This window comes from Telopea speciosissima, chromosome 4 (genome assembly GCF_018873765.1).
Source record: "Telopea speciosissima isolate NSW1024214 ecotype Mountain lineage chromosome 4, Tspe_v1, whole genome shotgun sequence".
NCBI lineage: Eukaryota > Viridiplantae > Streptophyta > Magnoliopsida > Proteales > Proteaceae > Telopea > Telopea speciosissima.
In genome coordinates, this window is record NC_057919.1 from 71,595,563 (window position 1) to 71,619,693 (window position 24,131).

General features: G+C 40.8%; 1 protein-coding gene across 4 annotated transcripts in view; it reads right to left on the reverse strand.

Moving 5' to 3' along the window:
- Window positions 1-2,037: 2,037 nt before the first annotated feature.
- The window catches only part of LOC122658834 (paladin), a 216,034-nt gene continuing 193,940 nt past the window's right edge, over window positions 2,038-24,131 (reverse strand). For 3 of the 4 annotated variants that reach the window (XM_043853961.1, XM_043853962.1, XM_043853960.1), the window contains 2 exons: window positions 10,555-10,675; window positions 9,312-9,683 (listed from right to left, as the gene is read on the reverse strand). In XM_043853961.1, the coding sequence (XP_043709896.1) occupies window positions 10,564-10,675 (112 nt within the window). In that variant the 3' untranslated portion in view covers window positions 9,312-9,683; window positions 10,555-10,563. Of the gene's footprint in view, window positions 2,375-3,249; window positions 3,373-9,311; window positions 9,684-10,554; window positions 10,676-24,131 lie in introns of those variants that run through there. The other variant, XM_043853963.1, reaches the window with a different exon arrangement.

A 24,131-nucleotide genomic window follows, 5' to 3' on the forward strand; every position in this document is an offset into this window, starting at 1 on the left:
CGGAACATTATTCGGTCGAAGTCCCTATCTGTAGGTGAAACAATGTTGACACGTTCTGTTCGAAGCGATTACGTTGACGTCAAAAGTGAATTTTGTTGGCATGACCTTGATATCAAAACAAACCTTTAAAAAATTGTTTTTTTTTTTTCAAATTTTTTAATTTGTCCTAAAAAATAAACTGAATGTACACTAGTCTATAACATACATCTATTACAATCCATACAACAAACAAGTCAAACCTGAACAAAGGTTAGTAGGTATGGGTACAAAATTGAACAAGTTCTAAGTTAATCTGAACATTGAGGATCACATTCCTGTCTCCCCTTCTTGTATCCTTTGCTGGGGTAGTATTGAGGATGTCGATCATCTTTTTTTTTTTTTTTTCCTCTTGCCCTTGCACCTCCACTGTTTGGAAAAAAGCTTTAGATTTTATCTGGCCTTGTTGCAGGAGACCTTTACCCTTTGCATGGGAGTGACTTTGGTTGGACATGACATTTCCAGGCAATTCTATCTGTGACTCTGCCAGTAAGGTGGTGTTTGGGGCCGGTATTTTGCACATTTGGATGGAGAAGAATCTTGAGGATGGACATCCAATTCCCGTTCTTTCAACATGATTTGGAAAGCCATATTCTTTGATGTCAACTCCAAGCTTCACTTGCTTCACTATGGTTCTCTTAGATTCTCCCAGGAATAGACATATTGTTGCTTCATGGGGCTTAGATGACTCTCTTTTTCAGTCTCCTAGCTCACCCCTCTAGGGCTTATAGGGCTTTAGACCATGTATAGTTCCCCCCGCTCTCCTCCCCTTTTGGTGTTTGGTAATGAATTATTTATTCACAAAAAATAATTAAATAATACAACAATAATGACAAATTACATAAAATTGTGAAATGTCCCATTCCACCTCACATTAAATAATAAATTATTCATTCATCATCATACACATGATTAAACAAATATTATAATCAATATTCAATTACCTACCACTTTGTATTTACTATCCAACACCGGCTTCCCCAGACAATCCCCACAATGTACCTGTCGATACAAACACAGTATAATATAAGGGAAAAATATCTCTACTTGGTGGTGTTTCCTACGCCTCTCACATGACATTGTGAAATGATGCCTCTGCCCCTGGGTAGATACCCAAGCGTGCTCCCCCATTGAGCCAAAAACTTGTAGAGACCTTAGGACCAAGTAGAGATCTCTTGCCCATAATATAAATAACCTTAATGAAATGCGGGGCATTACTTTAGGGGTATCAACAAGAAATTCCCCATAGTTTGTAGATGAATCCACTATTTCAAACCTCAAAACTACACGAGACTTTATTGAGTGATTTTAGTTATAGAGGCTTTCTTTCAATTTCTAAAGTATTGGGGGCATGCAAGAGTAGTGCGGCCCACTTATTCTCATTTGAAACCATACTTCTTTAAAATCCATTCTCATTCCCTCTCAAAACAATGGTTGGGGTATCCAATCAAATGCAAAGAATTTCCTCCATCGATTGGCAATTCCTCTCCGTTCGTATTCTCCATTTTCGGCCTCGACTAGTTCACAAGATTGAATGGAAGTCCTAAACAGTCTCGATTCAATTGTTTCCCAGCATGTTGAACCCGATATGTAAGTCATGTGTCTGGGAGGAACTTCAAAGAATGGATTTCAGCTTTTGTACCCAGTCTTGGTCTTGCAGCTAAGAATTTATATAAATTCTTATAAATATGAAAGCATGGGGGCCAATGGGCGCGCATGTTGAAGCATCAACAGGGACAGGATTTCTGCTTTTCATGGGGGCAGGACAGACATTTCATGGAGGACTGAGTCTGGGTGCAAGAGCTACACTCCCGAACAAAGACCCTTTTCCCATAAATTAATTAATTACCCAATTTGCACTTTCAAATGATTAAATTGGTGTATTTTAAGAAAATTGATATGCAAATAATAACACCCCAAACATGTCAAAAACATATCCCAGTATGCTTAATATGGAACCAATTGTTTGAATTTTTTACTTTCAGTTGAATATGCTACATGTAAAAGCAATGGATTCCCTTTCACAGATGGCTTCTTTGCTTGTACGAAAAAATATGGTGCATTCACCTGTTGTACAGTTCAGCATGCATCCAACACAAAATCACCATAACTTCGGGTATGCCAACTTATTCTAACATTTTACAATAATAATAATATTGAAAAGACTAATTCCCCACAATCCTTCTCAAAATGATTGGAAATCTGTCATTTGTCAATCCTCAAGTTATGGCAGAGATGACCCAGTTCAGGCCTTGCCTCAATCCATGCCAGAAATCCCATCTCACATGCAGGAGTGCAATAAAGGTAAGACCTGAAAGTGATAAGGAAGAAGTACCGCCTACAGTTGCAAAAGAGAGAAGTGGCATAAATCAAAATGCTGATTCTTAATTATAAAAAAATTCAAAATTCTGATAGTCTCAAAGAAGGTGCTTGATTATTGAGCATGCAGGTAGAAGCAAAATTCTTGCATGCACATGGATGCAGAAACCATGTATATCTGTGGGGACATTGGTTTTTCATTCACTAAAATCCTTCTTCACAATGCTGCCACCATTTGAATGAGAACATACCAATCTGGCTGTTGTGCAAACAGATTGTTCCCACAGGAAAATGAAAGTTCACTGTGCAGGGTTTTCCAATATTGCTATGTCATAGCTCATATGATCATTTCCATGCATATCACCATTCTCCCTTGTGCTTAAAGGGAGACTTCGCTCAACTAAAAGAGAAAAAACTGATGATCTTTAAATGGATATAAATTGACATAATTAAGTGAATGAAAAATGACAAGTACAGACATAAAAATCAATGACCATGAAAAAGTAGATTTTTATTTCTCTATTTGTTTTCTATTTCTCCCCCTACTGGTGGTACTAGATATAATTCTCTATTCCAAGAGCAAGCAACATGCACTATTGTATTCTTTTTTTTTTTTTTTTGCAGAGGGGGGGGGGGGGCAAGCACTTTTAGTGAAGGGGGAAACACTAGAATACCCTGCAGTTACCATATAAATTGCTCCGGCAGGTCACACCACTACAAATACAGTGACTATGACAACAGACCATACTCATGTCAACTATAAAACAAGTGCTTCAGTAGACTGTAGAGCCATGTGACCATAGCATTATCAAAGTGGGCTTAGTCAAAAGAACAGATGAAACAATAAAGCACTGAGAACTGGATGTTATAACACCTTGGGCAAGTTAAACAAACCTTAACGCTTTAATACCCATATCCATGAGGCATGCTCTTTTCTCGTCATCACCATCAGCGCACTTCTCAAGTTCCTGCCTGTAGTAAAGAATATCATCTCGCAAATTCCCAGCACCTGCACACCTTTAAAACAAAGGGAGCAAAATCAACACCTAGAAGTTAACAGGCAGTGACAGAACAAAGATGATGTGGATTATATTCAGTATTACAGTAGCTTTATAACACATTTGCTTGCTGAACACTGGGCTACATTCAGAGTATGCAGTTATGGTCTATACATTGTGCTTAAATACATTTTACACACGTAACTAGCACCTTTGAGCACTTTGGTCAATAAAAGTAAAACCAGTACCATCTATCCTCCAAAGGTAGAATTTTGGTCTTGTCATTCCAAGGCAAGCGGAATCTTGGACTGTCCCAGACAGTTGGCACCATTTCATATTGATGTTATTTAGGAAAAATTTATGGAAAAGATCTTACAAGGATTCCATTTTATTAAGAAAAGAAACAGCAGAAAGACAATAAAACCAATGAAAGGAGCAAAAATGAGGTTTCCCATTTTAATATTACCCACTTGTTAGTGGTTTAAAGTATCGGTATCGGGTATCGTATCGGAAAGGTGATTTTAAGAGATGTATTGTATCGTATCGGAGAGTATTTACCATATCAGGTCACATATCGACCCTATACAGTTGATACTTTTTAAGTATCGTACTAGTGCCGTATCGTATCGATACCCTAAAAATAAGATACGAATTGGTTAGTATCAGTGGATACGTTAAGATACTTAGAACATTGCTTGTTACATTAGACATAGAAGTATTAGTAGTGCATTAAGCAGGCTGTGATATGTTTCACTCAAAATTCTCTTTTTCCTTTTTTTTTTTCTTGTAAACCTCAAAGTTTTCGTCTTTTTCCCATTATAGATATAGATGTGAAAACCCATGCATCAAAAGTATAGTTCATCTATGTAAATGTAAACAATAAAGAAGAGAAGAAAGAAGAAGACAAGAGAAGAGAAGACGAGAGGAAGAATGAGAATCGGGTAGCTTTGGAGTGTCTCACTTAATGTGAGAGCTCCACATTCATTCAGTATATATATATATATATACTTAAGAAACACAATAGGAAATAAGAAAACTGTAAAATACCTAAACTGCCCCTGAACATACCAAGACATAAAACAGTCCCTACTAACACTCCCCCTCAAGTTAGAGCATGGATATTAGTCATGCTCAACTTGCTACAAATATAATTCACTCTAGCACTCCCCAAAGACTTTGTAAATAAATCTGCAAGTTGTTCTCCTGTACGAACATGACTAGGAGAGATGAGGCCCTGTTGCAGCTTCTCTCGAACAAAGGGACCATCTACTTTAATGTGTTTAGTTCTTTTATGAAACACAGGATTTGAAGCAATATGAACAGCAGCTTGATTATCACACCATAAGTGCATGGGGGAATCATCCCTAAATCCAAGCTCGGTCAACAACTGTTTTCACCCACATCAACTCACAAGTAACGTGTGCCATGGCTCGATATTTTGATTCTGCACTCGATCTAGCCACGACAGTCTGTTTCTCGCTCTTCCATGACACAAGATTTCCACCAACAACAGTACAGTAACGAATAGTTGATCTCCTATCAATGGGAGATCCAGCCCAGTCAGCATTCGAGAAACCTTCAACACGCCCATGTTCATGATCAGAGTAAAGTAATCCATGTCTAGGAGCCTTCTTGAGGTACCTCAAGATATGTATAACAACATCCCAATGAGATGTACGAGGAGTAGATAAAAACTGACTCACAACACTGATAGGAAAGGCAATGTCAGGTTGAGTCACAGTTAAATAGTTTAGTTTCCCAACAAGTCTCCAATACTTCTCAGGATCATTAAGAACATCACCAACATCAGCTGTAAGTTTTAAATTAAGATCCACCGGTGTATCTAGAGGTTTGAATCCTAACAATCCTGTCTCTGAAAGAAGATAAAGAACATACTTTTGCTGTGAGAACGAAACTCCATTCCTAGATTGAGCTACTTCCATACCTAGAAAGTATTTCAATCTTCCCAAGTCTTTAGTTCGAAACTTCTGTTGTAAATGCATCTTCAACTTCTCAATTCCTGAAGAGTCATCTCCTGTAATGACAATATCATCCACATATACAATAAGAAATATTCTTCCTGCATCAGAATGCCAAAAAAATACAGAATGGGCACTACTACAACATGTCAGTCTAAATTCCAAAACAACTTCAGTAAACCGACCAAGCCAAGCTCGGGGCGACTGTTTTAGCCCATACAAAGACTTCTTCAGCTTACACACCATCACATACTCCCCCTGAGCAACAAACCCAGGAGGTTGCTCCATATAAACCTCCTCATGGAGATCTCCATGCAAGAATGCATTTTAACATCTAATTGAAAGAGAGGCCAATGATGTGTGGCTGCAAGAGAAATCAATATACAAACAGAAGTAAGCTTAGCCACGAGAAAAAGTGTCCACATAATCAACACCATACACTTGGGCATAGCCCTTGGCAACAAGGTGAGCCTTCAAGTGAGCCAAAGAACCATCAGGATCAACCTTCACCACAGAGACCCATTGACAACCAATAATTGATTTACCTGAGGGTAAAGGAACAAGATTCCATGTCTGATTCGCCTATAAAGCCAACAGTTCCTCGGTCATAGCAGCCCTCCAGCTAGGACTAGAAAATGCCTCTGCAACAGACTTAGGAATAGGGTGGTGCTCAATAGTAGTCAAGCAAGTATGGAAAGTAGAGGATAAACCAGAGTAGGACACAAAGTTAGAGAGAGGATGTTGGGTACAACTCTGAACACCCTTGCGAACAACAATAGGCACATCAAGGTCAGAAGGAACATCAAGGGAAGAGGAAGGATTACCTAGGGCAGGAGCAGCCAACGAAGAAGATGAGGTTGAAGGTGGAGTAGGGGGGCAAAATTTCCGAAGATGGTTCTAGTATGTAATAGGAGGTGGCGGTGGAGGTATTGGAGGAACCTGTGGAGCAAAAGACTGAACAATATACAAAGGAAGATCATCATCGAATTCGAAGCAACAACATGAGAATCGTATAAGGGTTAGACTCAAATAAAGAAACATCGTTGTGACAAAGTATTTTCGTGACTCAAAGGAATAGCATCGATAGCCCTTTTGAGTATGCGAATAACTCGAGCTTTGGGATCCAACTTAAAGACACCGATTCGAGTGGCACGAGCGATTGCTGTGCAGGTACTTTAGCTAAAGAACCATCAATTAAGGTAACACTAGAGGACGATGCAGGAAGGAAGAAAATATACCTGAGACCCCAGTCATGTGGTCCGATGCTCTTGAATCAATGATCCAGGGGCCGGAAGCAGTTGTAAGACATGCATTGGCATTACCTATATGACCAAAAGTAGTAGTAGAAGGTGGAAGATTGAGATATCTGGAACTGGGTAAAGCGAGCAAAATCCTCATCGACGTCACCACAATTTTATCCTTAGATGATGGAATAGTAGACTCGGTGATGGCAGCAGAATTAGTAAACTGCTTGTGGTGATTTGCCATGAAGTTTCAGTGAGAAGCGTTGGATATGTCTAGTGCGACCACAATGGTGACAGGTCTTCACTGTGCCTGAAATATCTAAGCCAGAAGAAGGTGCTTTCCCAGGTATAGGGGTTTTGCCAGAACCAACCCCATGATTACGGCCAACACCAGCCCCTATCCCACTACTAGGACCACGACTAGGTCTGGAAGGTCAAGGCTGAACTATCCACAATAGTAGAGTCATGAGAAGTCTCATGAGATACTCGTAGAACTCGTGAAAAGTGTCGAGAAAGGGTAGCTACCTTATCACCACCAAGTATTTGGGAACGAACAAAGTCAAACTCCTTCCCAAGACCACCTAGAAACCCCATAATAGCGAGCTGCTCTCGCTGGTTCTGCATCTGTTGCACATCTGAGGTGATAGGAAGTAGAGAATTCAGCTCCTCATAAATCCTCTTAAAATCAGCAAAGTATTGGGTTAAGGGGCGACCCTTTCGATCAGCTCTGTAGAAATCTTGAGATAACTCATAGATACCAGATAAATTGTTCTGACCAGAATACAGAACATGTAGATAATCCCATAGTTCCTTGACTGTATCAATAAAAGTTACCAGATAAACAATCTGATTGTCCATAAAGTTCAGCAGCCGTCCCAAAACGAGTGCATCAACTGTATCCCATGAGGCATCACTTGCTGGTTTGGTCTTGGTCAAATGATCTTGCTGATCCCTACCAATCAGCACCAATCTAACAATCTTCTTCCATTGTTGGAAGTTGTTGATTCCCTCTAACTTCTTCTCAGTAATATGGTTAGATGAAGAAGACACAACTTCACTAACAACATTCTTCGATGGGTCAGACATTTCAACAAACACAAAGGATACAAAATTAGAAGAAGAAACCTGACAAAATCGATCTCAGCTTGACATTTCAACAAAGACAAAGGATGCAAAGTAGAAGAAGAAACATGAGAAAATCGATCTCAGCTCCCAAAACCCTCAAAGTGAGGTTGATCTCCAACTTCAAATACCATAAGAATTAATCTCCAGTCACTGTGGTGAAGAAACCAATCACAAACATGCAACCAAAACTCGATTTCAACCCCTTTCTGCAGAAACTCGTATAGGTCCTTTTCTTGTAGGGAATCCTATTTGGGAAGGGAGGCTCCCTCCGTCAGGCCTTGAATTTATATCGAGAGTGGGGCTTGGTTATTGCCTGCAATGAAAGGATCTCGATCTCAAAAAAAATTACAGAAACTCGACTTTTAGTTCTGCCCCCCCCCCCCAAAAAAAAAAAACTGACACAAAAACTTCAACAAAACTTGATCTCCATGGTCTTGAATGTCTTCTTCACTCCATAGATCGATCTCCACCAACAAAGAAGATCTAGTTCTCAATCTCCAGCGAGGAACTAGTCTCTAAACAGTTTGAAAATACAGCATAGGGTGCTGCACCCCTTTCACATGAAAACTGAAGAGCCTCTCAAAACTTTGAACTGAGATGAATCAATCAATGATGATTGAAACTTAGAAAGGGAAGAGACAAGATGCTAGGAAGGTTGTAGCAGTCCCCTAGAGATCCTGCTCTGATACCATGTAAATGTAAACAATAAAGAAAAGAGAAGAAAGAAGAAGAGAAGAGAAAAGGAGAAAAAGAATGAGAATCGGGTAGCTTTGGAGTGTCTCACTTAATGTGAGAGCTCCACATTCGTTCACTATATATAATGACTTAAGAGACACAATAGGAAATAAGAAAACTGAAAACTACCTAAACTACCCCTGAACATACCAAGACATAAAACAGTCCCTACTAACAATCTAATTATTCTTTTTGAGCTTCATTTTACCTTTTCATCTAGGATCTCCTGTTATTGCACAATGTTCGTCTGAGAAAGTCTCAAACAATTACCACATGATAATATGATCATGCATATTAAATCAACGATGTATAAGGTTAATAAATTTTGCTCCTCTCTGATGTTAACCTTTTAAAGTCTTTTGCAGTTAATCTTTCCTAGGTTTCACCATTATCCTCCTTATTTAGTAATTTTAATACATTAAGCATTTATTTACGTAGGCAGTGGATCCTTTACGGATCAAGAGGCAACCAATACATGCGGGTAGGCTTGAATGCATTAAATCGGTGCTTCAATCTTCTTATATCTATTGGTGCGGCATCTTTGCCCTTCCCAAAGCCACCATCAAAGCTATGGAAGCCCTTTTCTATGCTTTCCTCCTGGAAAGGAAAAGAATATTCCTCTACCCTCTTGGAAATCCATCTCGCCTCCCAAAGAAAGTGCGGGCATCCGCCGTATCGTGATTGATGGAAAATGCAAATATCTGCGCAAGATCCTTCTTCTCCGCCCCCCTGGCCCTAAGAGCCATTTCCTCTTCCATCTTGGATGGATCCTCCACCTCCTCCCCCTGGCATCCTTTTGGTGTCCTCTACACAACTTCTTTGGAGCCGAGACATGTCAAAAACATATCCCAGTATGCTTAATATGGAACCAATTGTTTGAATTTTTACTTTCAGTTGAATATGCTACATGTAAAAGCAATGGATTCCCTTTCACAGATGGCTTCTTTCCTCGTACGAAAAAATATGGTGCATTCACCTGTTGTACAGTTCAGCATGCATCCAACACAAAATCACCATAACTTCGGGTATGCCAACTTATTCTAACATTTTACAATAATAATAATATTGAAAAGACTAATTCCCCACAATCCTTCTCAAAATGATTGGAAATCTGTCATTTGTCGATCCTCAAGTTATGGCAGAGATGACCCAGTTCAGGCCTTGCCTCAATCCATGCCAGAAATCCCATCTCACATGCAGGAGTGCAATAAAGGTAAGACCTGAAAGTGATAAGGAAGAAGTACCGCCTACAGATGCAAAAGAGAGAAGTGGCATAAATCAAAATGCTGATTCTTAATTATAAAAAAAATCAAAATTCTGATAGTCTCAAAGAACGTGCTTGATTATTGAGCATGCAGGTAGAAGCAAAATTCTTGCATGCACATGGATGCAGAAACCATGTATATCTGTGGGGACATTGGTTTTTCATTCACTAAAATCCTTCTTCACAATGCTGCCACCATTTGAATGAGAACATACCAATCTGGCTGTTGTGCAAACAGATTGTTCCCACAGGAAAATGAAAGTTCACTGTGCAGGGTTTTCCAATATTGCTATGTCATAGCTCATATGATCATTTCCATGCATATCACCATTCTCCCTTGTGCTTAAAGGAGACTTCGCTCAACTAAAAGAGAAAAAACTGATGATCTTTAAAAGGATATAAATTGACATAATTGAGTGAATGAAAAATGACAAGTACAGACATAAAAATCAATGACCATGAAAAAGTAGATTTTTATTTCTCTATTTGTTTTCTATTTCTCCCCCTACTGGTGGTACTAGATGTAATTCTCTATTCCAAGAGCAAGCAACATGCACTATTGTATTCTTTTTTTTTTTTTTTGCAGAGGGGGGGGGGGCAAGCACTTTTAGTGAAGGGGGAAACACTAGAATACCCTGCAGTTACCATATAAATTGCTCCGGCAGGTCACACCACTACAAATACAGTGACTATGACAACAGACCATACTCATGTCAACTATAAAACAAGTGCTTCAGTAGACTGTAGAGCCATGTGACCATAGCATTATCAAATTGGGCTTAGTCAAAAGAACAGATGAAACAATAAAGCACTGAGAACTGGATGTTATAACACCTTGGGCAAGTTAAACAAACCTTAACGCTTTAATACCCATATCCATGAGGCATGCTCTTTTCGTCATCACCATCAGCGCACTTCTCAAGTTCCTGCCTGTAGTAAAGAATATCATCTCGCAAATTCCCAGCACCTGCACACCTTTAAAACAAAGGGAGCAAAATCAACACCTAGAAGTTAACAGGCAGTGACAGAACAAAGATGATGTGGATTATATTCAGTATTACAGTAGCTTTATAACACATTTGCTTGCTGAACACTGGGCTACATTCAGAGTAGGCAGTTATGGTCTATACATTGTGCTTAAATACATTTTACACTCGTAACTAGCACCTTTGAGCACTTTGGTCAATAAAAGTAAAACCAGTACCATCTATCCTCCAAAGGTAGAATTTTGGTCTTGTCATTCCAAAGCAAGCGGAATCTTGGACTGTCCCAGACAGTTGGCACCATTTCATATTGATGTTATTTAGGAAAAATTTATGGAAAAGATCTTACAAGGATTCCATTTTATTAAGAAAAGAAACAGCAGAAAGACAATAAAACCAATGAAAGGAGCAAAAATGAGGTTTCCCATTTTAATATTACCCACTTGTTAGTGGTTTAAAGTATCGGTATCGGGTATCGTATCGGAAAGGTGATTTTAAGAGATGTATTGTATCGTATCAGAGAGTATTTACCATATCAGGTCACGTATCGACCCTATACAGTTGATACTTTTTAAGTATCGTACTAGTGCCGTATCGTATCGATACCCTAAAAATAAGATACGAATCGGTTAGTATCAGTGGATACGTTAAGATACTTAGAACATTGCTTGTTACATTAGACATAGAAGTATTAGTAGTGCATTAAGCAGGCTGTGATATGTTTCACTCAAAATTCTCTTTTTCCTTTTTTTTTTTCTTGTAAACCTCAAAGTTTTCGTCTTTTTCCCATTATAGATATAGATGTGAAAACCCATGCATCAAAAGTATAGTTCATCTATGTAAATGTAAACAATAAAGAAGAGAAGAAAGAAGAAGACAAGAGAAGAGAAGAGGAGAGGAAGAATGAGAATCGGGTAGCTTTGGAGTGTCTCACTTAATGTGAGAGCTCCACATTCATTCAGTATATATATATATATACTTAAGAAACACAATAGGAAATAAGAAAACTGTAAAATACCTAAACTGCCCCTGAACATACCAAGACATAAAACAGTCCCTACTAACACTCCCCCTCAAGTTAGAGCATGGATATTAGTCATACTCAACTTGCTACAAATATAATTCACTCTAGCACTCCCCAAAGACTTTGTAAATAAATCTGCAAGTTGTTCTCTCTGTGCTGAACATGACTAGGAGAGATGAGGCCCTGTTGCAGCTTCTCTCGAACAAAGGGACCATCTACTTTAATGTGTTTAGTTCTTTTATGAAACACAGGATTTGAAGCAATATGAACAGCAGCTTGATTATCACACCATAAGTGCATGGGGGAATCATCCCTAAATCCAAGCTCGGTCAACAACTGTTTTCACCCACATCAACTCACAAGTAACGTGTGCCATGGCTCGATATTTTGATTCTGCACTCGATCTAGCCACGACAGTCTGTTTCTCGCTCTTCCATGACACAAGATTTCCACCAACAACAAGATAGAACGAATAGTTGATCTCCTATCAATGGGAGATCCAGCCCAATCAGCATCCGAGAAACCTTCAACACGCCCATGTTCATGATCAGAGTAAAGTAATCCATGTCTAGGAGCCTTCTTGAGGTACCTCAAGATATGTATAACAACATCCCAATGAGATGTACGAGGAGCAGATAAAAACTGACTCACAACACTAACAGGAAAGGCAATGTCAGGTTGAGTCACAGTTAAATAGTTTAGTTTCCCAACAAGTCTCCAATACTTCTCAGGATCATTAAGAACATCACCAACATCAGCTGTAAGTTTTAAATTAAGATCCACAGGTGTATCTAGAGGTTTGAATCCTAACAATCCTGTCTCTGAAAGAAGATAAAGAACATACTTTCGCTGTGAGAACGAAACTCCATTCCTAGATTGAGCTACTTCCATACCTAGAAAGTATTTCAATCTTCCCAAGTCTTTAGTTCGAAACTTCTGTTGTAAATGCATCTTCAACTTCTCAATTCCTGAAGAGTCATCTCCTGTAATGACAATATCATCCACATATACAATAAGAAATATTCTTCCTGCATCAAAATGCCGAAAAAATACAGAATGGTCACTACTACAACATGTCAGTCCAAATTCCAAAACAACTTCAGTAAACCGACCAAGCCAAGCTCGGGGCGACTGTTTTAGCCTATACAAAGACTTCTTGAGCTTACACACCATCACATACTCCCCCTGAGCAACAAACCCAGGAGGTTGCTCCATATAAACCTCCTCATGGAGATCTCCATGCAAGAATGCATTTTAACATCTAATTGAAAGAGAGGCCAATGATGTGTGGCTGCAAGAGAAATCAATATACAAACAGAAGTAAGCTTAGCCACGAGAAAAAGTGTCCACATAATCAACACCATACACTTGGGCATAGCCCTTGGCAACAAGGTGAGCCTTCAAGTGAGCCAAAGAACCATCAGGATCAACCTTCACCGCAGAGACCCATCGACAACCAATAATTGATTTACCTGAGGGTAAAGGAACAAGATTCCATGTCTGATTCGCCTATAAAGCCAACAGTTCCTCGGTCATAGCAGCCCTCCAACTAGGACTAGAAAATGCCTCTCGCAACAGACTTAGGAATAGGGTGGTGCTCAATAGTAGTCAAGCAAGTATGGAAAGTAGAGGATAAACCAGAGTAGGACACAAAGTTAGAGAGAGGATGTTGGGTACAACTCTGAACACCCTTGCGAACAACAATAGGCACATCAAGGTCAGAAGGAACATCAAGGGAAGAGGAAGGATTACCTAGGGCAGGAGCAGCCAACGAAGAAGATGAGGTTGAAGGTGGAGTAGGGGGCAAAATTTCCGAAGATGGTTCTAGTATGTAATAGGAGGTGGCGGTGGAGGTATTGGAGGAACCTGTGGAGCAAAAGACTGAATAATATACAAAAGAAGATCATCATCGAATTCAGAAGCAACAACATGAGAATCAGTATAAGGGTTAGACTCAAATAAAGAAACATCAGTTGTGACAAAGTATTTCTGTGACTCAAAGGAATAGCATCGATAGCCCTTTTGAGTATGCGAATAACTTGAGCTTTGGGATCCAACTTAAAGACACCGATTCGAGTGGCCTGAACAGTGCCTGTACCAGGTACTTTAGCTAAAGAACCATCAATTAAGGTAACACTAGAGGACGATGCACGGAAGGAAGAAAATATACCTGAGACCCCAGTCATGTGGTCCGATGCTCTTGAATCAATGATCCAGGGGCCGGAAGCAGTTGAAAGACATGCATTGGCATTACCTATATGACCAAAAGTAGTAGTAGAAGGCTGGGAAGATTGAGATATCTGGAACTGGGTAAAGCGAGCAAAATCCTCATCAGACGTCACCACAATTTTATCCTTAGATGATGGAATAGTAGACTCAGTGATGGCAGCAGAATTAGCAAACTGTTGCTGTGGTGATTTGCCATGAAGTTTCAGTAGAAGCGTTGGATATGTCTAGTGCGACCACAATGGTGACAGGTCTTCACTGTGCCTGAAATATCTAAGCTAGAAGAAGGTGCTTTCCCAGGTATAGGGGTTTTGCCAGAACCAACCCCATGATTACGGCCAACACCAGCCCCTATCCCACTACTAGGACCACGACTAGGTCTAGAAGGTCAAGGCTGAACTATCCACAATAGTAGAGTCATGAGAAGTCTCACGAGATACTCGTAGAACTCGTGAAAAAGTGTCAGAAAGGGTAGCTACCTTATCACCACCAAGTATTTGGGAACGAACAAAGTCAAACTCCTTCCCAAGACCACCTAGAAACCCCATAATAGCGAGCTGCTCTCGCTGGTTCTGCATCTGTTGCACATCTGAGGTGATAGGAAGTAGAGAATTCAGCTCCTCATAAATCCTCTTAAAATCAGCAAAGTATTGGGTTAAGGGGCGACCCTTTCGATCAGCTCTGTAGAAATCTCGAGATAACTCATAGATACCAGATAAATTGTTCTGACCAGAATACAGAACATGTAGATAATCCCATAGTTCCTTGACTGTATCAATAAAAGTTACCAGATAAACAATCTGATTGTCCATAAAGTTCAGCAGCCGTCCCAAAACGAGTGCATCAACTGTATCCCATGAGGCATCACTTGCTGGTTTGGTCTTGGTCAAATGATCTTGCTGATCCCTACCAATCAGCACCAATCTAACAATCTTCTTCCATTGTTGGAAGTTGTTGATTCCCTCTTACTTCTTCTCAGTAATATGGTTAGATGAAGAAGACACAACTTCACTAACAACATTCTTCGATGGGTCAGACATTTCAACAAACACAAAGGATGCAAAATTAGAAGAAGAAACCTGACAAAATCGATCTCAGCTTGACATTTCAACAAAGACAAAGGATGCAAAGTAGAAGAAGAAACATGAGAAAATCGATCTCAGCTCCCAAAACCCTCAAAGTGAGGTTGATCTCCAACTTCAAATACCATAAGAATTAATCTCCAGTCACTGTGGTGAAGAAACCAATCACAAACATGCAACCAAAACTCGATTTCAACCCCTTTCTGCAGAAACTCGTATAGGTCCTTTTCTTGTAGAGAATCCTATTTGGGAAGGGAGGCTCCCTCCGTCAGGCCTTGAATTTATATCGAGAGTGGGGCTTGGTTATTGCCTGCAATGAAAGGATCTCGATCTCAAAAAAACTTACAGAAACTCGACTTTTAGTTCTGCCCCCCCCCCCCAAAAAAAAAAAACTGACACAAAAACTTCAACAAAACTTGATCTCCATGGTCTTGAATGTCTTCTTCACTCCATAGATCGATCTCCACCAACAAAGAAGATCTAGTTCTCAATCTCCAGCGAGGAACTAGTCTCTAAACAGTTTGAAAATACAGCATAGGGTGCTGCACCCCTTTCACATGAAAACTGAAGAGCCTCTCAAGACTTTGAACTGAGATGAATCAATCAATGATGATTGAAACTTAGAAAGGGAAGAGACAAGATGCTAGGAAGGTTGTAGCAGTCCCTAGAGATCCTGCTCTGATACCATGTAAATGTAAACAATAAAGAAAAGAGAAGAAAGAAGAAGAGAAGAGAAAAGGAGAAAAAGAATGAGAATCGGGTAGCTTTGGAGTGTCTCACTTAATATGAGAGCTCCACATTCGTTCACTATATATAATGACTTAAGAGACACAATAGGAAATAAGAAAACTGAAAACTACCTAAACTACCCCTGAACATACCAAGACATAAAACAGTCCCTACTAACAATCTAATTATTCTTTTTGAGCTTCATTTTACCTTTTCATCTGGGATCTCCTGTTATTGCACAATGTTCGTCTGAGAAAGTCTCAAACAATTACCACATGATAATATGATCATGCATATTAAATCAACGATGTATAAGGTTAATAAATTTTGCTCCTCTCTGATGTTAACCTTTTAAAGTCTTTTGCAGTTAATCTTTCCTGGTTTCACCATTATCCTCCTTATTTAGTAATTTTAATACATTAAGCATTTATTTACGTAGGCAGTGGATCCTTTACGGATCAAGAGGCAACCAATACATGCGGGTAGGCTTGAATGCATTAAATCGGTGCTTCAATCTTCTTATATCTATTGGTGCGGCATCTTTGCCCTTCCCAAAGCCACCATCAAAGCTATGGAAGCCCTTTTCTATGCTTTCCTCCTGGAAAGGAAAAGAATCCCGATTCCTCTACCCTCTCAGCTGGAAATCCATCTGCCTCCCAAAATCCGAAGGAGGTCTGGGCATCCGCCGTATCCGTGATTCCAATACCGCGGGTAGTTTGAAGCTTATTTGGAAAATCTCCTCTAAGCATGACTCCATTTGGGTCCATTGGGTCTACTCCCACTTCCTCAGGAATGACTCCATTTGGACTGTATCCGTCCCTGCGGATTCTTCTTGGATCGGCGCAAGATCCTTCTTCTCCGCCCCTGGCCCTTAGAGCCATTTCCTCTTCCATCTTGGATGGATCCTCCACCTCCTCCTCGGCTTGACCCCTGGCATCCTTTTGGTGTCCTCTACAACTTCTTTGGAGCCAGAACAATTTATTCCTCTGGCATTCCAAAGTCTGGTCCCCTCTCCTCCATCATTTTTCAGGGTTCTTGGTGCCCCCCTCCCCTACCCCCCTCGCCCTCTCCTTGATCTTGAATTGCCTCCCCACCCTCCCTCCCTCCCCCCATGCTCATGCGGACAAGGTTATTTGGCTCCCCTCCACTAATGGCCTTTTTAGCTTTAGATCCGCTTGGAATCTAGTCAGAACCCAAGCCCCTACTGTCCTATGGCATAAGTTAGTCTGGTTCAAAGGCCACATCCCTCGACATAGCTTCCTTGCTTGGAGAACCCTTAACCTTTGCCTCCCTACCCAAGCCTTCCTCTCCCACCGCAGAATCCATGTCCCCACACCTTGCATCTTCTGTTGGAATGGTTCAGAAGACATTGACCACCTTTTTTTTGCTTGCCCCTTTACCTCTACCATTTGGAAAAAAGCCCTTTCGTTTATCTGACCTCGCAGTAGGAGACATCTCCCTTTTGTTCGAGAGTGGCTTTGGCTGGTCATGACTTACTCTGGATGCTCGATCTGTGACACTATTGGCAAGCTTGTGTTTTGCGCTTCTCTTTACCACATTTGGATGGAGAGGAACCTTAGGAGATGGACCTCCAAATCTCGCTCCTTTGACTTGATTTGGAAAGACATCTTTTAGGATGTCTCCACTAAGCTTACTTTTCTTCCTACCAAGGCTGTTTTGGACTCCCCAAGGAACAGGCATATTGTTGTGTCCTGGGGTTTAGATAGTGCTCTTTTAAGATCCCTCTCCCCCACTTAGTTGGGCCTGGGATCTGCTCTCCCCCCCCCCCCCCGTGTTCCCCTTTTTGTACATTCCCCCCCTTTTTCGGTCCTCTTCTCCTTTTCGCCCCCCTTGGGCTTTGGTAATATAATTTTTTATTCACCAAAAAAAAAAAACACAGGCCCATGAGAGGACAACATGCACATATTTAGTTGTAGTCAGACAGCCCCTCATTGCTGCCTCACAAGGAGAGGGAGAGGGGGGGAGAGAGAGAGAGAGAGAGGATCTATGTCCAGTTACGTAGTGCAAGTCTTTCCATGCCTTAGTGATGCAGATTCATCACCAAACTGGGCTTGTTTGCCTAGGAATAAATCTAGGGTTGGGTTGTATACATGTTGGGCCTTTGAGTTGGAAATGCCGATTCAAGAGAGGAGAGAAGAGAAGAGAAGAAGAGAGGATGAGGAGAAGAAGAGAGAAGAAGATGTGCAGCCGAAAGTTAGGGAGAATATATTCCTCTCCCCTATTTGATTTATTAACATGAAATGAAAATTACATACACGTCCCTAGGGAGGTAAAAGGTAAAAAAGTAAAATTACAACATAAGACAATAAGATACTAAACTAGTGCCCAAACTACCCTTATTACATAAACTCTAACACTCCCCCTCCTAGCTTGCATAAAAGGTCACTAAACTGATTAGGGATGAGCCCCTTGGTAAAGATGTCATCCAATTGACCGCCTGTCTTAACAAAAGGAGTATAGATGTAGCCAGAGTCAGTCTTCTCCTTGATGAAATGTCAGTCTACCTCAATGTGTTTTGTCCTGTCATGTTGCATATGATTGTGTGGTATACTTACGGCAGCCTTGTTATCACAATAGAGTCTCATAGGTGCCTCAAAATCAAACCCAACTCTTGGACCAGTCGTCTCAACCATAGGAGTTCACACACTCCATGAGCTATAGCCCTGAACTTTGCCTTTGCACTGGATCTGGCCACAACAGGTTGTTTTTTGCTTCTCCATATGACCAGGTTACCTCCCACAAATGTACAATATCCTGATGTAAACCATAGGTCAGAAATTGAACCAGTCCAATCCGCATAAGTGTATCCCTCTATCCTCAGATGGTTGTGCCTGACATATAATAGTGTTATGTTTTAGGGGTATTTCTGTAACTGGCCATTGTATTGTGCCTTAAGTTGTATTTTGTTCTCTTGTTTCTTCTTTTTCCTTTTACCTCCCTAGGGAGCTATTTTGTAATTCCAGCAATTGACTAATGAAGAATATAGGGGAGAGAAATCAATTCTCTCGCCCATACGGTTGTGTTCATTTCTCTTCTCTTTTCCTTCTCTGCTCCTCCTCTTCTCTCTTCTCAGCCTCTACCTTCTTATTTCTTGTCTTGAATCAATCCTAGCTCATTTCTAACTTGGTATCAGAGAAGATTTTGAGAGTCGACCTAGCTCTCCTTGACTCTTAACTCTCTTTGAAACCCTAGAAATGTAAAGGGGTTCCATTGAAACCATACTTTGTAAAGAACTTCACATAGAATGATCTATTGTGGTTAGATCTTCAAAGCAATGATGAATGGAGGAGGTCACTTGGCTGGAAAACTGCATTGAAGCACTTGGAGATGAATCCAGAATTTCCGCCAGCCATTCTTGTCTCAGTTTCGATTCTGCCTCTTGGCAGGCTGTTTTGTCTTGAAGCCAGGCCCATTTGAGTCGCCTAGAGGTGTGTTTTTACAGCCCCAAGGGCTTGTTTCTTGAAGGGATAAGGTTAGAGAGTAGTGCTCTTTTTTGCTGCTGCACAGAATTCTGCTACTATCACCAGCCCTGTCTTGTCCAGCTTGTCTCTCCCTCATTCCATCACCATTAGGAGTGGGACCACTGACCAGCACCATTAGAATCGCCCAGGGGTCTTCTTTCAAACCCCCCAGCACTTGATTGATGAGAGAAGCAGTTTGAGGAGCATAGTTCATCTCTTTGCTGCCCCAAAGGTACCGCCAGCCCTGTTTCTGCCCCATATTTTATTTTTTTTTGGAAACCAATGCATTGAATGGTTATTTGTTGCTGAGATTGGAAGGTCTGCCTGTAGTTACACTTGTTGGGTGTTGAATGGCTATGAACTGAGGTTCTTTGAAGTTTTTTGGACTGTTATGTGGTGTATGGCTGCTGTGACTGCAGTTGAGCTGCATATGATGTGTTTGATTTAATGATTCTTACGGATTTATCCTCCTTTTTACTGCTGTGACTACTTGGGGCAGTGTATTGCCCTTTGTTTGTGGGGTATCTTGCTTGTGTTTGGGTAGAGTTTACTCCCCATTTGTGCAAGGCACCATTCTGATTTGTTGGGCACTTTTGGTACCATGTCTACCAGTTGTGGTGTTGAATTTCTTTGAGCTGTTCGCCTTGTTTGGCTGCTGAACTGTGTTCTTTTTGGATTGAGAACATACTTCCCATTTGAATTTGGGTATTACTCCCATCTTGTAAGTGTGTTCTTTGGAGAAGTGAATCGACAACGGTTGTTTGAAGAACCGTCTCTGTTTGGGTAGAGTGTGTACTCCCCATTGGATTTGAGTATCATTTCCTTTTTTTTTTGCGTATTCCTACATTATGTCAACTCTTGGAGGAAGAGGCCAGGGTACACCCCAAGGAAATGATAGAGATAGGTTCCACTGTGACCATTGTGGGAAGTCTGGACACACGAGAGAGAGAGAGAGAGATGTGAGATACTTTATGGCTGTCCCCCTGCTATGCACGATAGTAGGAGAGTGGGCGCCAAAGCATTCTCCTTGATGACTGCGGTTGCACCTCTGGGATCTGCATGGATTATTGACTCTGGAGCCATTGACCATATGACCGGCACTTCTCAGTGTTATGACTCCTACTCTATCTGTTCTGTTAAGGATAAAGTTAGAGTTGCTGATGGTTCCCTTTCCTCTATATCTGGTAAAGGCAGTGTTCGTGTCACTTCTTCTATCTCCCTTGACTCTGTTCTTCATGTTCCTCAGTTTCATACTAACCTCTTATCTGTGAGCCACCTAACCAAATCTTTGAATTGTTCTGTCACTTTTTTTTCCATCTCATTGTGTTTTTCAGGATTTGGTGACAAAGAAGGTAATTGGCAGAAGACATGAGGAAAATGGACTTTACCTTCTTGATCAAGGGACTTTACCTACTGCTCAGTCCTATGCATGTGGGCGTAATGACAACAGTACTGTTAACTCTGTGATGTTGTGGCATCAACGTTTGGGCCACCCTTCTTTGGGGTTATGAGGACAAAATTGCCCCACTTGTTTTCTTCCATTCCTTCTTCCCATGTGTTTCAGTGTGAACCCTATTTGTTTGCCAAACATTGTTGTTCCCTTTATCCTTATCAGGGTAATCGATCCACTATTCCCTTCCATATTGTGCACTCTGATGTTTGGGGACCTTCCCCCACTAATTCTTTGTTTGGCTATCGCTACTTTGTTTCCTTTGTTGATGACTATTCCAGGGCAACTTGGACCTTTTTGATGAAACAAAAAAGTGAGGTCTATGATGCCTTTAAAATTTTTTATCAGTTCATTTATATCCAGTTTTGTAATCACATTCAAATTGTTCGTTCTGATAAAGGGGGGGGGGGGGATATATGTATGGGGGGCTTCAATAGCTTTTTACTGATCATGGCATTATCCATCAAGTTGCTTGTATGGACACCCCTCAACAAAATGGGGTGGCTGAAAGGAAAAATCGTCATTTGTTGGAAGTCACTAGAAGTCTCCTATTTGGCATGCATATTCCAAAAACCTTTTGGTCTAAAGCTCTTCTTATTACTGCTTCCTTTTTGATCAATCACATGCCCACTAAACTTCTGAGCTCCAAATCCCCTTTAGACTTCTGCTTTCTCTCTTCCTCCCAAAGTGTTTGGGTGTGTCTGCTATGTCCATGCCAACAAATGTGCTCAGTCTAAGCTTGACCTCAAGGCACTTAAATGTATTTTCCTTGGATATTCCTCCTCTACCATGGGGTATAACTGTATAAGTGCTATCACCCCTCTTCTCGAGGGTGACCTTTCTCAAAAGATGTTACCTTCTTTGAATCTATACCTTTCTTTGCTTCTTCTCAACACCCTCTTCAGGGGGAGAATAGTGGAAATGAAGAGGCTGTCTCTATCCCTTTCCTCCCACCTTTGCCTACTTCTCCATTTCTGTTTGATATTGGGAAACACAAAGAAGGGGTTGTTAATGATACTGATACTCATTTTGGTGATGATGCTAGTACTGAAAAAAAAGGGGCTGTTGTTGAAAATGGTTCTGGAATGAGAAACATTACCACATTAAATACAAAAGAGGTGAAGGTTTGCATAATACAGGATAGAAGACCTGCCAAGAGCCCTCTTTGGATCCACATCCTGAGATACATCCTCCTCAGTCAGGTAACATCTCTTCTCTTCCTTCTGATTTAGACCTTCCCATTGCTACTAGAAAAGGAAAGAGAGCTTGCACTAATCCTGTAGCCCTGTTTGTTACCTATGATGTTCTCTCTCCTACAGGTGCTGCCTTCACTGGTGCCCTCTCTTTTATTTCCATCCCAAAAAATGTCATTGAGGCCATGTCTGACCCAAAGTGGAAGCAAGCCATGTCTGAGGAAATGATGGCCCTTGAGAAGAACTTTACTTGGAAACTGGTTGATCTTCTTAAGGGGAGAGTTCTAGTTGGATGCAGATGGGTCTACACAGTCATGTACCGATCAGATGGTAGGGTTGAGAGATACAAGGTCTGGTTGGTGGCTAAAGGCTACAGTCAGGTGTATGGGATCGATTATCAGGAAACATTTGCTCCTGTGGCAAAGCACAACTCAATAAGAGTTCTTTTATCTTTGGCAGCTAATCAAGATTGGCCATTGTATCAGTTAGATGTCAAGAACGCTTTTCTCCATGGTGATCTAGAAGAGGAAATGTACACAAGGTTTAAAGTATCGGTATCGGGTATCGTATCGTAAAGGTGATTTTAAGAGACGTGTCGTATCGTATCGGAGAGTATTAACCATATCGGGTCACGTATCGACCCTATATAGTTGATACTTTTTAAGTATCGTATCGGTGTTGTATCGTATCGATACCCTAAAAATAAGATACGTATCCGTTAGTATCGGTGGATACGTAAACATACTTAAAACCTTGAGTGTACATGCAGACTCCACCTGGCTTCAAGTGTCCCTTAGCTGAAGGGAAAGTGTGCCTGCTCAAGAAGGCACTATATGGTCTCAAGCAGTCCCCGAAGGCTTTTTTAAAGGGGTTTACATAGGCCATTTTGAAAAATGGGTATTCTCAGAGCCAAGCTGACCACACTTTATTTACCTGGTGAGGTAATGGTACCATCACAACCCTTATTGTCTATGTTGATGATATTGTAGTAAATGGAAATGACAGGGCTGAGATAGTTAGGCTGAAGACCTACTTGGTTCAACAGTTTGAGATTAAAGATTTGGTTCCCTTAAAGTACTTCTTGGGTATTGAAGTGTCAAGGTCTAAGAAGGGAATAAATATATGTCAAAGGAAGTTTGTCCTAGACTTGTTGAAAGAGACAGGGATGTTGGGTTGCAAACCACCAAACTCTCCTATTGATCAGAATCAAAAGCTAGGAGAAGACTGTGGACCTTCCCTTGTTGATGCAGGAAAATACCAGAGGCTTACAGGGAAATTGATCTATTTCTCTTTGCCTCGCCCAGATATCACCTATGTAGTTGGAGTGATGAGTCAGTTTATGCATGCCCCCAAGAGTGGGCACCTGGATGCTGTTTACAGGATCCTCAGATACTTGAAGTCCTCCAGGAAAAGGTTTCCTATATGCCAAGAACAATCATTTGAGAATTGAAGGCTACACTCATGCTGATTGGGTTGGTTCAGTTTCTCTGACAGACGATCTACATCTGGCTATTGTACTTTTGTGGGTGGTAATATGGTCACATGGAGGAGTAAAAAGCAACCAGTTGGCTCGGTCAAGTGCAGAGGCAGAATTTAGAGCTATGGCTCATAGAGTATGTGAACTCCTATGGTTGAGAGGGGTGGTCCAAGAGTTGGGATTTGATACTGAGACACCTAAGAGACTCTATTGTGATAACAAGGCTGCCATTAGTATAGCACACAACCCTATACAACATCACAGAACACAGCACATTGAAGTTGACAGACACTTCATCATAGAAAAGATTGACTCTGGATACATTTGTACTCCCTTTGTGAAGACCAGTGATCAATTGGCAGACATCTTCACCAAAGGACTCATTCCTCACCAGTTCAGTGATTTTCTATGCAAGCTGGGAATGTACGACATTTATTCTCTAGCTTGAGGGGGAGTGTTAGAGTTTATGTTTTAGGGGTATTTCTGTAACTAGCCATTGTATTGTGCCTTAAGTTGTATTTTGTTCTCTTGTTTCTTATTTTTCCTTTTACCTCCCTAGGGAGCTATTTATAATTCTAGCAGTTGATTAATGAAGAATATAGGGGAGAGAAATCAATTCTCTATCCCATATGGTTGTGTTCATTTCTCTTCTCCTTTCCTTCTCTCTTCTCAGCCTCTACCTTCTTATTTCTTGTCTTGAATCAATCCTAGCTCATTTCTAACTAATAGTTCTTTTCCTAGGGTGGACTTCAAGCACCTGAGAATACGGTACATAACATCCAACT